General features: G+C 38.9%; 1 protein-coding gene across 1 annotated transcript; it reads left to right on the top strand.

Annotated features, from left to right (window-relative positions):
* Nucleotides 1–6,760: 6,760 nt before the first annotated feature.
* On the top strand, nt 6,761–14,828 carry LOC119415975 (gastrula zinc finger protein XlCGF8.2DB-like). The gene is made up of 5 exons (XM_037683144.1): nt 6,761–6,790; nt 12,242–12,672; nt 12,871–12,883; nt 12,929–13,511; nt 14,819–14,828. Exons 1-5 carry the CDS (start codon nt 6,775–6,777, stop codon nt 14,826–14,828), a joined length of 1,053 nt encoding a protein of 350 aa, XP_037539072.1. The 5' UTR covers nt 6,761–6,774.
* The last annotated feature ends 289 nt before the right edge of the window (nt 14,829–15,117 follow it).

Genomic DNA, 15,117 nt, shown 5'->3' on the forward strand with positions numbered 1-15,117 from the left:
TCATTTTTCTGGACTGAATAAAACGTGCATTGAATTTAATGAAATGTAAACGTGAGACATCATTTATCTTTGACCCATCAAAATGAATGCGGTCATTTATTTTACAGAATCAAAGTTTAACATCAAACATTTACATTAATTTGGCAAAATATGAAAATAACAACATAATTAACAGCTTTACAGGTAGTGAGAAACAATTCGGCGATTGTTTCCACTCTTCAGCAGAACAGCAGACATCAATGAAAACTGTACAATTATGATCAATTATCCACACGGCGGTGGATGAGCACTTTACACAGACATTTCTAAATTATCTGGAAGGATTTCTACTTGAGAGAAGAATTTAAAGATGGAAATGAAGTTTAAAGGGAGTAAAAGATGGTATGTGAGGGGAAGTGTTGACCAGAACCGACACTCTCCATCAGAACCCAGCTTTCCTCGGTACGCTTTGGTAGGAAACTTGACTCATTACCTTTCTGAAGATTAATCAGCAGATATGGAGGTCCAGTTAACGCTACCTGTCCAGCGTCTCCATAGGATGGCTGTGACTCGTCCGAAGTAGTGACGAGATTCCGTCCGACACCAGCTCACAACAGCAATAGACTTCACATGAGTGGGGTCCTTCAGAAGTTCCACTCAGAGGTGGAGGATATTATAATCCAACTCGGAGGAGCCTTATCATGCTGGACTTCTGTTCTCCCAAACGACTTCTCAGCGCCTCACCGCACTCCTCAGAAGCTTCACCGAACTCAGAGAACTAGGAAGTACCGGCCTTTTAAAGAGCTCTATTTCCGGTATATTTGAGCGTCCCTGATTGGGTAATATCAACCAGACAGGGGTGTGTTTTGTGATGTAAGAGGTTACTAGAAGTCAGAAAACAGCAAGAATTGTTATGGAACAGATTAAACTGTTCTCAAGAGACAGAGAGAGTTTTGTTTTGGCGAGTTTTAGAAACAGGTGCCACCTCCTCCGTTGACGTCTGAGAGGATGTAAACAAGACAGTTGTTCCAACACATGTCTGCTTCGACTCCTGACCTTGGAAAACGCACACTTGCTCATTCAAAGACAGAAATCAGAAAATGCATAAAAATCTGTAACAGACCTTAACATGAATTCTAACTCTGCATAAGCATTAAAAAATCATTACACTGTTTCACAGTTAATAAAATTGATTAGTTCACTGCAACATCTAAAATGGTTTGAACTAAGACACTTTGATTATCAACATTTGTAAAATAGTAATGATAATAAAAAGAGAGTGTTCTTTCACTTGATTTTCAAGAAGGAAAGTCTCAGGATGGGTGAACCTGTATTTCTGGATTCAAATCAATGAAATGACAGTTTCTGTCCCACAAGGTTCTTAAGGTCAAGGGATTTGACCTTAGGCTTAGTTTTGACATCAGGTTAAGTTCACTACAAAAACAAACACAATAACTAAGCATAATCACTGGACAGAACATTGCCAAACACCCATGTAACTGAAATGATTAAAAAATTATTTACCAGTAAATATCACCCAGAAGTCTTATCGAGGTCATGTGACAGGAAGTCAAATAGTACCGGTAAAATACGGTAAATATTCATTAAACTAGTACCATTGATTTTTATTTTTAGAACAGTATTGGTAGGGCTGGGTATTGTTCAAAAATTTTCGATACCGGTACCTTCACTTCGGTATCAGTTCCTGAGTGGTACTTTTTTGGTACCAATTTTATAATTCTAACAACAAGAAAATTACGTTACACATTACAGTACAAATTTTGAGTATTATTTTTTAACATTGGTCTTTTTCCATTCCAAGCAGTTTTCTTACATTAAAAAATAAGCAAATAATTTCCAGTGCAAAAGAACATTTGCAAACAAGTGACACATCAGTGTCTAATGCTCTTTGCTACATACTGAGGGTCTTTTCACTTAGCAGTTTTTCTTTAAAATAATCAACATGTCTCCTTAAAGCATTAAAATAAAAATAAAAAAAAATCATTTGAATTAGATATTTTTATTTCAGGCTGAGACTCTAAAAGACTACTTTTTTGTGGAAAAACATTTAAAAATAGTATTTTGTAGCAGTCAGATCTGGTTAGAGCAGTTGTTTTCCAATGGGAGGGTTGGCAGTTCGATTCCACTAGCAGTCACATGTTGAAGTATCTCTGGGCAACACATTGAATCCCTCATTACCTCTGATGTGTGTCTCATCGACGTATGAATGTGATAAAGCACTGATTAGTCTATAGAAGGATTTGTTCCATTAGCTTTGTAGAGATGTAGTAGAGTGCTGTATGAATGTTGTGTGGAGGTAAATGAGGGCACAGATTGTGTTGTAAAGTGCTTTGTGTATCTTGATTACCGGTACATTAAAAGGTGTTCTACTGTACAAGAACAGTACATTTACCATTTAATTTATGTACATGTAGTGTTTTTCTAAATTGTTTTGTTTTTTGTTGGAGTAAAATACTTATTAACTGATAAATTAAACATAATGCTGGCTGGCTCCATGTCTTGTTTATGCCACTCGCTAGTTTATGTTTTGTGCACATTTACCATCAAAACACTACAAAATCCCTTTAATTCACTGCTGTACAAACTTTGAATCAAGTAAAGCAGTTATGTAGCTCCAGAAATGTTGTACCTTTGGATGTCATTTTTACTAAACAAGTTTAGACACAGGGCAGCACAGTGGTGCAGTTGGTAACTACTGCCTCTCAGCGAGCAGTTTACCCTGGTTCAAATCCCAGCCCAGGGGCCTTTCTGGGTAGTTTGCATGTTCTCAGTGTTGCTACATAGAATTGAGGTTTTCCAGCCCAAAAGTCTGTTAAAAACCGCCCGATCACACAAAAACCCGCCCAATCAATATATTGTTAGATTTACTGTTTGAACACACACTCACAATACCCCCACCCTCTGTAAAAATATATTGGTGTATATTGGTGTTCATCAGGGCTGCACTGTGGCGCAACTGGTAGAGCTGCTGCCTCTCAGCGAGCAGGTCCCTGGTTCAAACCCCGGTCCAGGGGCCTTTCTGGGTGGAGTTTGCATGTTCTCTCTGTGCATGCGTGGGTTTTCTCCGGGTGCTCCGGTTTCCTCCCACAGTCCAAAAACATGCATGTTAGGCTGATTGGTAACTCTAAATTGTCCCTAGGTGTGAGTGAGAGCGTGAATGGTTGTTTGTCTCGTTTGTCTCTATGTGGCCCTGTGATGGACTTGCGACCCGTCCAGGGTGTACCCCACCCCTCGCACAGTGATTGCTGGACATGGGCACCAGCGACCCCCGTGACCCAAAATGGAATAAGCGGGTAAAGAAAATGGATGGATGGATGGTGTTTATCAATGTGATCAATTAATCAAAATCAGTTAAATGTGAATGTTAGTGCTCTTTATTCAATAAATCTGCATGTCACATTTCAGCATCTGGTTATTAGACACAGATTAAATGTTCAATATGAATATTGTTATATTTATTATCCCAGTAATAGTGTTACACACATTAGTAGTTGTAAACACTCTAAATAATACATATGTTGGTTTAGTTCTTACCCTAAACATTTACGGAGTAAACATTTTTAATAATCACTTTAAAAGTTATAAATGTTGTCTTTGGTGCCTGTTTGTTTTCCAAATGTATTAGTGTGTGTGAATGACAGGCATTGACATAAAACACTTTGTAGAACGGTGATTTATGAAGTTCAGTCTATTTCCTTCTATCAGTTGACCGGCAGTTCTGCCACATCCAATATGGCAGCCGCTACAATGTACAGCTACAGCAGGCCAGCCCACACAATGAGGTGTCCACTAACTGTCTCACCAGTTCTCTGTTGTGAACGCCCTGGTAGATGACAATAGCCAATCAGTGATGAAGAAAGGTCAGGGGAGCTTTGCTATGAACTAATGATGAGTGATTGTTTGAAAAGTGTTTAATAGGTTAACTCAAAAACTGCCGATCCGCCCAAATTATCCCACCTGCCCAAATCAATTTTTACCTGCAAAATCAGAATGAAAACCACCCAAATGACGGTAAACCGCCCAATCTGGCAACACTGCATGTTCTCTCTGTGCATGTGTGGGTTTCCTCCGGGTACTCTAGTTTCCTCCCACAGACCAAAAACATGCATGTTAGGCTGATTGGTAACTAAATTGTCCCTAGGTGTGAGTGAGAGAGCGATGGTTTGTGAGTGAGAGAGTGGTTGTTTGTCTCGTTTGTCTATGTGGCCCTGTGATGGACTTGTGACCTTTCCAGGGTTTATCTCTCCTTTTGCATAGAAAAGAAGGAAAAACTCCCATGTCCAACCACAGATTGTCACATGCAAGTTTGATCAAAAAACAAAGCATCAATTTTAGCTACTGGTTCTGAAGGCTCCAATGGCCTGTGTGATCACCTGATTCAATAGTTTAATTATCTCTTCCTGTTCTGCAGAAGCCTGGTAGTCCATTGTTTCAAATCCAGTTACTGGAGCAGAGAAACATCTAAAATATGTAGGATAGTGGCCCTCCTAGATCAGGACTGGACGAAAGTTTGGTATGATGAAGGCTCTCTGGAATGAATGGATTCATCCCTCAGTTGTTGGGATCTGACTAAAAATAAGGTTAAATAAATCACTTAATATAATTGTTTTTAATTCCCTTTAAGATACAGTTTGACCTTTTTATTGATCCATAAATTCAATTTAGCTCTCTTTTAACAAGTGCTTAACAAAAGGAGTAAAAGTACACCCATCTAACATCATTCTACTTCTCTGTATGGTTTTTTTTTTCATTGTACTTATTCTCCATCTACCATGTTGCCCCTCACTAATTGTTGACCTGTATCAGTGGATTTTACTGACTGTGTTTAGATGTTTTTGATTTTTTTCCTGTTATCTTTTGCATCAGAATTCACATTTTGTTCTTAAATACACAACTCAAAATCCATCACATACCTCTTTAATTGTATAGCTATAAGTTTCAGCCAGATAATAAATGTTGGAAAGATTTAAAATAGTAAAAACATTATTATTCAAGTAGCCTACTTTAAGCATTTTCTAACAACACATAGTCCCATGTCTTAAATGTACACTTTGTTTCAGTTTTTATGAGAATCCCGAACTGGGACATTGCTGAGTGGAACATGCTTAAATGCAATGCAATGCAATTTTGATTCTACGGCAGATTTCTTATGTTATATTAAAGTTATAATAAACGACGTGGAGAGTCGATCATTGGTGATGTTGTACAGGAAAGACAATGCCACATAGCTTGCCTCACTCCAGTCTTCACTTGGAAAACTGTGGTTGCCGTCTCCTACTTTGCAAGCAAAATTGATCTAATTCATAACATAATACCAGTGTATAGAGTTACACTTATGCTGGAAGTTCCCAACCTTCATGACTTATGCTATTAACCAGTTTATGTTCACTGTGAGATCATATTGTAATTTATGTACATATAGTGTTTTTTTGAAAGTTTTTTGTTGTTGTTTTAGTATGTTTTTTGTTGTTGTTGTTGGGTTAAAAATGCTTATTAACTGATAAATTAAACATATTGCTGTCTGGCTCCATGTCTCACTATCACTCACTGGTTTGTTACGTTTTGTGCACATTTGCCAGCAAAACACACCACAAATCACCATTTACCCAAGCTTGGGACTGGCACAAGCGATACACTGGCTTGTGCTCCCTAGTGGATGGTTTCAGCTTGATATCTGTACCTTTTGCGGACATATAGCAGTTTTTATTTAAAGTCAGTTGACTGTGGTGGCCATCTTGAACAGGGTTGGTCCCAAAACTTAGTGTAGATGTTCATGTACATGTAAATGTAATAATTACTTTGAGAGTTTCATTAAAGTTTGTCCTGTGGACACGGGATATTTTGATCATTTTCTCATTTTATTCATAACAAAATTCTGAGTCAACGAGAACAAAAATAAATACACAATAATATCCTGATTCATGCTCAATAATCCCAGCCGAAAACTCTGTCAGGTCCTCGGGATAGATTAAAAAAATTGTGGAAACCTTTTGTCTTTTATCCAAAATACTTTGTCAGTCTGAGGAAACGTGTCAGTCTTATAAATAGCACATTTTCATAGTGGATCGACCAGTTTGCGTTTGCTGGTGACTGTCACCAGCAAACTGGTTCATCCATTATGAGAAGGTGCTATTTATATGACTGAGTTTAGTGCAGCTCCAATTTTACGGTAAATCGATAAAAGATTAAACGTTTCAACAAATTATTTTAATCCGTCTAGAGGATCTGACTTAACTTTGCTAGAAACAATAATATATTTCAATAATAAAGAAACATGGAGAACTAACATTGTAATGATGGTTTATTAATTTTCTAATCACCAATAGCTTTTTTTAAAATTTTTTTTAGCATTTTCAGCTACTTTGTTTTGTTTACATTATCCTTCTGTTTAATAAGTAAGGATCTAGTCTTTCACTGAAAATTACTCCTGTATGATATGATTAAACAGCACCTACAGTTGACCTGAAACCACACTAATGTCTCTGATCAATATTTTATGTATATGTCAACATGCACGTGTTGACATTTTAATGTCACATAAACAATACGGCATTCACTGGGGCAGCTAAGTGGTCACTTGTTGTTGTCCACCCGCTGCCAGGACCCCTCTCTGAGCTGCTCATAGACATTAATATACTGTATATACACATGTGTATATATATAATGTCTATGCAGCTGCTACCAGCCCATGCTACCAGAAGAAGGTCTCCAGTTAACTCTGTCTCAAGTTAAACCAGAACACCGGACCGTCTGCGGCAGCTGGACACGGTTAGCATGCTAACTGATGAAAGTGAGTGGCTTTTTAAACGTTTAATGTTTATGTTTTTGCTTTTTAAAAGCAGACAGCTGAAATCCAAATTACCTCACGTTGGCTGTGTTTGAAATGTTTTCTCACTACATACGGAATTAGGGACAACGCTGTCCTTAAAATTTTACATTTTTAACGGAACTACGTCATAGCGCCGAGGTATCATAAACAAACAAAAATAAAGCCTTGTTACACTTTTATCATTGTTCTTATTTACACAAGCACATATTGCGACTGTAAATATAGCATCTAAGAACTATTAGTATATTACATTTATGAAATATCGCCTACAAAACGTTTCAGTGCAGAACTGGTTTTAAAGATGTTTTCATTCATTCAACCTTTATATATACTGGTTAATCCCATTGAGCCTCAGGGACTCATTTACAAGAGAGACCTGATTTTAACAAATATCTGATGACAACAGTGGTCAACAAAGACAACAATAGACAATCATAAAGGATGTAGTGAAACGCTGTAATCATAACGTAATGTATATGATCAAAATATCGAAAATGTGCTTAAAATATCACCGTTATTGAATAAAAGTATATCATGATAATATCGATATCGAATTATTGTGCAACCCTATAATGAAGGCCTGAGTGCGACGCTGTAACTGCTCTGACAACATGACATGTGGTGGGAGGAGATATAAGAAGGTAGCAGACCAAAGAATGATTTATAGATGAAGATGTACCGGTCTGAGAGCCTATGTGTAGATAATGATGACCAACTGACCAATAAGTACAGAGTTCAGTGATGGGTATGGTAGTTCCAACCAGTTAAGAACCTTAGAGCGCCATGGCAGATGGTTTCCAACATCTGCAAGGAGCTGGCAGGGGCCATCCATCCATCCATCCATCCATTTTCTTCCGCTTATCCGGGGTCGGGTCGCGGGGGTAGCAGCCTAAGTAGGGAGGCCCAGACTTCCCTCTCCCCAGCCACTTGGGCCAGCTCTTCCGGGGGAATCCCGAGGCGTTCCCAGGCCAGCCAAGAAACGTAGTCCCTCCAGCGTGTCCTGGGTCTTCCCCTGGGCCTCCTTCCGGTGGGACGTGTCCGGAACACCTCACCAGGGAGGCGTCCAGAAGGCATCCTAAACAGATGCCCAAGCCACCTCAACTGGCTCCTCTCGATGAATGCTGGCAGGGGCATTCATGTAAATAATGTCACCATAATCGATAGCTGGTAGGAAAGTGGCAGCTACAAGCGTTCCCTGGCGTTCAGAGTTAAACAATATCTGATTCTGAAAAAGAAACCCAGTTTCAGTTTGTTTCTTTAACATGTTTTCAATATGTGGTTTAAAAGCTTCACATAATTCAGTTTATTTATATAGTGTAGTCACGTGTTGTGAGGACAGCGTACCCACACTAATGTTAGCTTGCTAACTTGAGAGGCACATAGCTAATGACAAGCGGGTTGGAGGATTGAAGATAATTTTTTGTTGTGGATTTTTATTTTACAGATCAGTTAAAATCAATTTACCATGGTCTGTTCAGCAAAATACACAACACTGTATTGCTCCCTGCTTCATCTGTGCTGAACGTCAAAAGTGAAACTTAACAACATGAACGGCCATGACCTGAAAGTAGTCCTCATGTGCCCTCTGCTAGATACATTGTACAATTACAGCTTGTTCCCAGCATTTTAGGGGTGAAAATTTTAAGTGTTTACATCAGCCGATAATGGGGCCATTATGAGATGATTTATGTCTCAACATGAGTTATATGCGTTGGTGTACAGCACTTTGGCCAACTTTTTTTTTTTAGTTCTTTATAAATAAAGTTGTGTTGTAAGATTTGCCAAGGTGTTTTGGATTAAATGTAATATAGACATAGGTACTGCTCAGTGGAGAACAACCCCCCCCCCCCCATTTTCTAAAGTGCTGATCTTGTTTGGGGATTTGGTAGGTTTGGCGCTCGGTTCAGTTGACAGGGTGGTGCACTTGGATATTAGTAGTGGAAACACTTAAGTATAAATAAATCCAGTCCTGCTTCTTCTCTCGGCTTCTCCCTCTTCAGGGGTCGCCACAGTGAGTCATCCTCCTCGATCTCACTCTGTCTTCTGCATCCTCTGTCCCCACTCCAGCTACTTCCATGTCCTCTCTAACTGCATGCATATATACTCTTTTTATCTTTTTTTCTGGTAGCTGCATTTCTAACATCCTTCTACCAATATACCCACTGTCCCTCCTAGGGCTGGGCCATATCATATCGTTCACGATAATACCGGTAAAAAAAACTTGCCCGGGAAAATAAATTATATCATGATATGCTAATTTCATGACGTAAGTACGTCAGTGTTTCCCCTACTATTATACAAGTGGGGCGCCCGGCCCCGTTAACAGAACCAAGTGCGCCAAATTACCAAACCGAACTGCACACCCCCCCCCTCCACCTGTCGGTACTGGCATAACGCTAATTAGCTGCGCGCAATACTAGCTAGCTAAAAAGCTAAAAACAAACAACGCGCGGCTCAGCTGCATCTCTCCACTCAGCTCTAAACTGCGGGTGCAGACATGCACACCTCAACTGACTCTCCCTCCCCCACACCCACGTAGCTCGGCTTTTTTCTCTCCCTTCACCCTGCTCTGGGCTGCTGGTGCGGGCGCATCTCGGCTGGTTCTCCCCCCACTCTAAACTGCTGGTACAAACACGCACAGCTCAGCTGTGTCTCTTGAGTTTCACAGTCCATGGACCAAGAACAGAGTCAGGTGATGAGAGACAGAGCATCAGAGAAATGAATCATTCCTGCAGGAACAGAGGAAGCTGAAACACCACAAGTTTAGGGTCAGCTGATCACCTTGTTACAAGTTTTGGAAGTTATAGCTCATTTAAACGCAACATATTTTTGTTGTATGTTACATTTATGCTCAACAGATCTTAAGCTTCATTTTATTTAGTTATTTTGTGAAACTTCACCTGCACTTTAGTTTTTTTTGGTGGATTTTGTTGATCTATATTTTGTGCAGACTTTTTTCAATCTAAATCATCAAATAAATGATCATTTTTATTTTTATACTTTGAGACTGAATATTTTTATACTTTGAGACTGAATACCTTACTAAATAATGTAATTTCAGTAAAATTAACCCTTGTTTTTTAGTTTTTATATAATATTGCAAAGCAACATGTTAATTTTGTCAAATGAATAACTATGATTTCTGTTTTTTTTTATTTTGTTATATCACGAAATTTATTATCATCAGAATGCTCAGAAATATCCCAATATTATATTTGAGCCATATCGCCCACCCCTAGTCCCTCCTCTACATATGTCCAAACCAAACCATCTCAGTCTGGCCTCTCTAACTTTTATCTCCCAGTTGTACAACCTGTGCTGTACCTCTGATGATCTCGTTCCTAATCTTATCTAATCTTGTCATTCTTAAGGAGAACCTCAACATCTTCATTTTTACCACTTCCAGTTCTGTCTCCTGTCTTTTTGTCCATGTCTTTGTCTCCAGACCATATAACATAGCTGGTCTCACCACTGTTGTAAAATATTCCTTTATTCTCTCTTCTTCACCTCCGATGGCGGAAGATTATGTAAAGGTCATTGATGTTTTTCACTTACTACTGTCAAATTAAATGGACTGTACTTAAATGGACTGTACTTATATAGCGCCTTTCTATCTGATCAAGATACTCAAAGTGCTTTACACTACAATCTGTGACCACATTTACCCATTCATACAGCACTCTACTAGATTTCTACAAAGCTAATTGAACAAATCATTCTCTAAAGAGACTAACCGGTCCTTTAGATTACATTCATACACCAATGAGACACACGGGAGGCAATAAGGGATTCAGTGTCTTGCCCAGGGACACTTCGGCATGTGACTGCTGGTGGATTTGAACCCCCAGCTCTTGCATTGGAGGACGACTGCTCTAACCACTCAGCCACAGCTGCCCCAAATTAATATAGAGCCATGTGTGAAGTCGAGAGAGCCTTTCTGTCTACTCAGAGAGGAGCCTGATAACTGATAAACTCTGACGCCTTCAACTACTGTGAGCTGTGAAGCAGAGTCTTGACCTTCCCCTGTCCAATAATGGGTATTTAAGCTTTTGCTGACCCTTTCTCTTTGGGCAGACCTTGTGATCCGAGCATTGTGTAACATTTTGTATCTCGGTATTCAATTGCTGCGCCTCTTGTAAGATTAAACCTGGGTTGAAAAGATCTTCTAGTTTCCTTGTGTGGCTTATTTATTTAATGAGTTGATGAAAGGATAATTAAATTATCCAACAACTTCTTTACAACTCTCCCCATTTTCCTGGACAATGGACCCCAAGTACTTGCAGTCATGCATCTTTGTGACCTCTGCTCCTTGTAGTCTCACTGTTCCATCTGCCTCCCTCTCATTCACACACATGTACTCTGTCTTACTACAGCTGACTTCCATTCCTCTTCTTTTGAGTACCTTCACCTCTCTAAGTTCTCTTCCACCTGTTCCCTGCTCTCACAGACCACAATGTCATCTGGAAATGTCAAAGTTTATGAGGTTTCCTGCCTGACCTCATCCTTCAGCTAGGATATTGTATGCATCAAAAATCCTTTGTCTGTTTTGGAACATTACACATTTTTCAACTCTTTTTATTTATGTATTTTTCCTTTATTGAATCAGAACTAAACACAAAGAAAGGTTTAGATCAGGGCTGTTCAACCAAACTGCTCAGGGGGCCACAGTCTCTGAATGCCAACAGCTCAGGGGCTGGACATCCAGAATTTTTTCATTCAACCTTTATTTATACAGGTTAGTCTCATTGAATCACAAGGACTCATTTTCAAGAGAGACCTGTTTTAAACAAAAAAATTTATTACCTAAATAAGCCAAGTATTACAATGATCTGTTACCTTTTAAATTTTAAACACCTTTTCAATTTGTTGGTTTTATTACTTTGAATCATAAATGCAATAAACAGAACCCAAATCCAGAACTCCCCCCTCCCCAATTTTTTTTATGAACTCATTGGTGGGCCGGACTGAAGTCGCAACCCACGGGCCACCAGTTGAATAGCCCTGGTTTAGATAGTCAAACATTAACCTAATTTGTGGACTACAAAATCTGCCATTTTTGTTTGTCTATGTTTATCTTTGTCCATTTACTTGTCTAGATTTGTGGTCACGGCTGCCATTTTGTGTCACCATATGTTACTGATCACATAGTAAGTGCAACCATTTGTATTCACCATTGTTCTCTTTCCTGTTGTTCTTGTTTAACAAAAAGTAGTTTTTTTTCTTTACACATAGACCAATGGACACTTCAAACTGATATTAAAGCTTTGTTTTTAGTTCACAGTTTTGAGGTGAGCCCTGAATAATATCACAAAGAGCAATGAAGTAATGAACCCAGTTAACTCAGTGCAACAACACAAGGGATGTATGTGTGAGTGTAAAGGTAACATTGTCCTTAATATGCATGTGTTTCAGTGCTCCCTGCCCATGTTCAACAGATGGTGCTGATGAAAGAAGAAGCTCTTGAAGAATGGAGGCCTGGTGTGGACCAGCTGGACTCAGAGCCCCTCAACATAAAAGAGGAAGAGGAGGAACCTTGGACCAGTCTTGAGAGATACCGACTCAATGTGAAGGAGAGTACTGAAGTCACCAGGTTTTCAGTCACTGCAGTTCATTTGAAAAGTGAAAATTATGATGAGAAGCCTCTGTTCTCACAGCTTCATCAGCACCAAGTGGAAAACAGAGATTTTCCAACCAGCAACTCAGCTGATCAGATGGAAGCAGCAGCTGATGGAGAGGACTGTAGAGGAGCTGAAACTACCAGAAACTCAGATCTAAATACACACATAGAGGATTCCAGCTCTTCAGAGACTGAACTCAGTGAGAATTATGAAGATGATGAGGATGTGAACTATCCTGACTCTCAGCTTAAGAACTTATCAGACTCTGGTCCTAAAACTAAAGACAATAACAAAGAGTGGGAGGACAACAGAGCTCCTCAGTCAGGTATAAACGCTGTCAACAAATCTTTGAGCTGCTCTGAGTGTGGTAAGCACTATGTCAAATACCGGTCTCTTTGGAGACACATGACATGTCATCCAGAGGTAAAATCTTCAAGCTGTTTGGTTAAAAAGAGAAGTGTTGGAGTGAAGAAAAATGCAGAGTCACACATGAATGTTAAGATAAGGCCAAAATTATTTAAATGTGATGACTGCGATAAAAGCTTTACCACTAAAAAATATCTAAAAATACACATGAGAGTCCACACAGGAGACAAACCTTTTCCTTGTGACGTTTGTGGTAAAAGATTTAGTCTAAGCACACACCTAAAAAGACACATGAGAGTGCATACAGGAGACAAACGGTTCACTTGTGATCTTTGTGGACAAAGATTTAACTATAACTCATGTCTAAACAGACACATGAGAATTCACACAGGAGACAAACCATTTCTCTGTGATCTTTGTGGACAAAATTTTAGTGATAAGACAACCCTAAACAACCACACGAAAATCCACACAGGAGACAAACCGTTTTCTTGTGATCTTTGTGGACAAAGATTTAGCCGAAAGTCACATGTAGACTCCCACATGAGAAAACACACAGGAGACAAACCGTATCCTTGTGATGTTTGTGGACAAGGATTTAAGCACAAGTCACATTTAAACTACCACATGTTTATCCACACAGGAGACAAACCATTTTCTTGTGATTTTTGTGGACAACAATTTAGACATAAAGGAACGTTACTCTCACACATGAGAATGCACACAGGAGAAAAACCATTTTCTTGTGGTGTTTGTGAACAAAGTTTTAGGGATAAGTCGACTTTAAGCAACCACACCAGGATCCACACAGGAGACAAACCGTTCCTCTGTGATTTTTGTGGTCAGAAATTTAGATTTAAAGGAACTTTACACACACACATGAGAATTCACACAGGAGACAAACAGTTTCTTTGTGATCTTTGTGGACAAAGTTTTAGTAATAAGTCAACTTTAAACAACCACACGAGGATCCACTTGGGAGATAAACCCTTCACTTGTAATTTTTGTGGACGAAGTTTTTTTCGAAAATCTTCTTTAACCTCCCACATGAGAAAACATACAGGGGACAAACCGTTTCCTTGCAGTGTTTGCCATCAATCATTTAGCCTACTGAAAACTTTAAACTCACACATGAAAATTCACTCAGGAAATGAACACTTTCTGTTGTGATGTTTGTGGAAGATTTAGGCTAAAGATTTATCTGAACCCCCACGTGAGAATCCACACAAGAGGAAACAGTTTTGCTGTAAATATTAACCCTCAGGAGATCTTATTGAGGAAAAAAAATCAGACATGCATATTTTTGTGTTATTTATTTATATTAGGTGGCAGTAAACACATCCGTTCTTGACAAAGCCTAAAATTACTTCAAATTTATTTTATTTACGCTGTCAGAACTTTTTCAAATGGTCCTGAAAACTCTCAGTAACGTTACAAATCTTATATGTTCTTTTGGGGAAATATCAACGCTGCTAAGATTGAATATAAGTAAATTTTCTCGTCCCATATTTATCATGCCGTAAAATAATGTATTCCTTTCAGTAATGTTTTTGTTTTTACCCTTTTTTGTCCCTATACATTTGATTTTTATATTTGCTTATTGGTGCTCGGATTTTTCTTTTGAAGGCTGCTGTAAATATCGTTGCCAAGTGGCTGCAACTTACCCAGAAGAGGTGCATTTATCGTAAGTGGATGTCGCTGCGGAGTCCCGTCTCATCTCTTTAGCCAAAACTTTTTTAGTCTGAATGCAAAGAACTGCGCTAGCTCCGTGGTTAAGTGCTCTAGCCTTATAATCTTGGGGCTGCCGGTTTGAGCCCTGGTTGTCAGGAAGGGCATCCGACATAAAACAATTGTCAAACGTTTCACACTAGTTCATTCACTGTGGCGACCCTGAAGAAGGGAACAGCTGAAAGAAAGTTTTTTTTTTTTTTTTTCAAAATTTCTAAAAATACCAGGTTTCATTAGAATACTTGAATGATTTTTGTTTTTTATGTTTGTATTGCAGCTGCAAATAAGATTTTGATTCTGAATCCTTTTTTTTTTTTTTTAATAAAAAATAATAATCTTGATCCTTGGTCCTATATTTTTCATGTCACTCAAATGATGTTCAGTCATGAATAAAAAGTCGACCCTCTTTCACTTCACCACCTTTACTGGTTCACTGCCTGAGAAACTGAATCCGTACCTAAGCAGTTACGTAACTTCAGCACTTTCGAAGCTTTGGACGTCATTCACCACGTAACTTTTGCCAAACAACCAAGTTCCAACACAGCTTCTGAAACACTTATTTTTTGACACGTGCAG

Source organism: Nematolebias whitei, chromosome 10 (genome assembly GCF_014905685.2).
Source record: "Nematolebias whitei isolate Nwh7 chromosome 10, NemWhi1, whole genome shotgun sequence".
In the NCBI taxonomy this organism is placed as follows: Eukaryota; Metazoa; Chordata; class Actinopteri; order Cyprinodontiformes; family Rivulidae; genus Nematolebias; species Nematolebias whitei.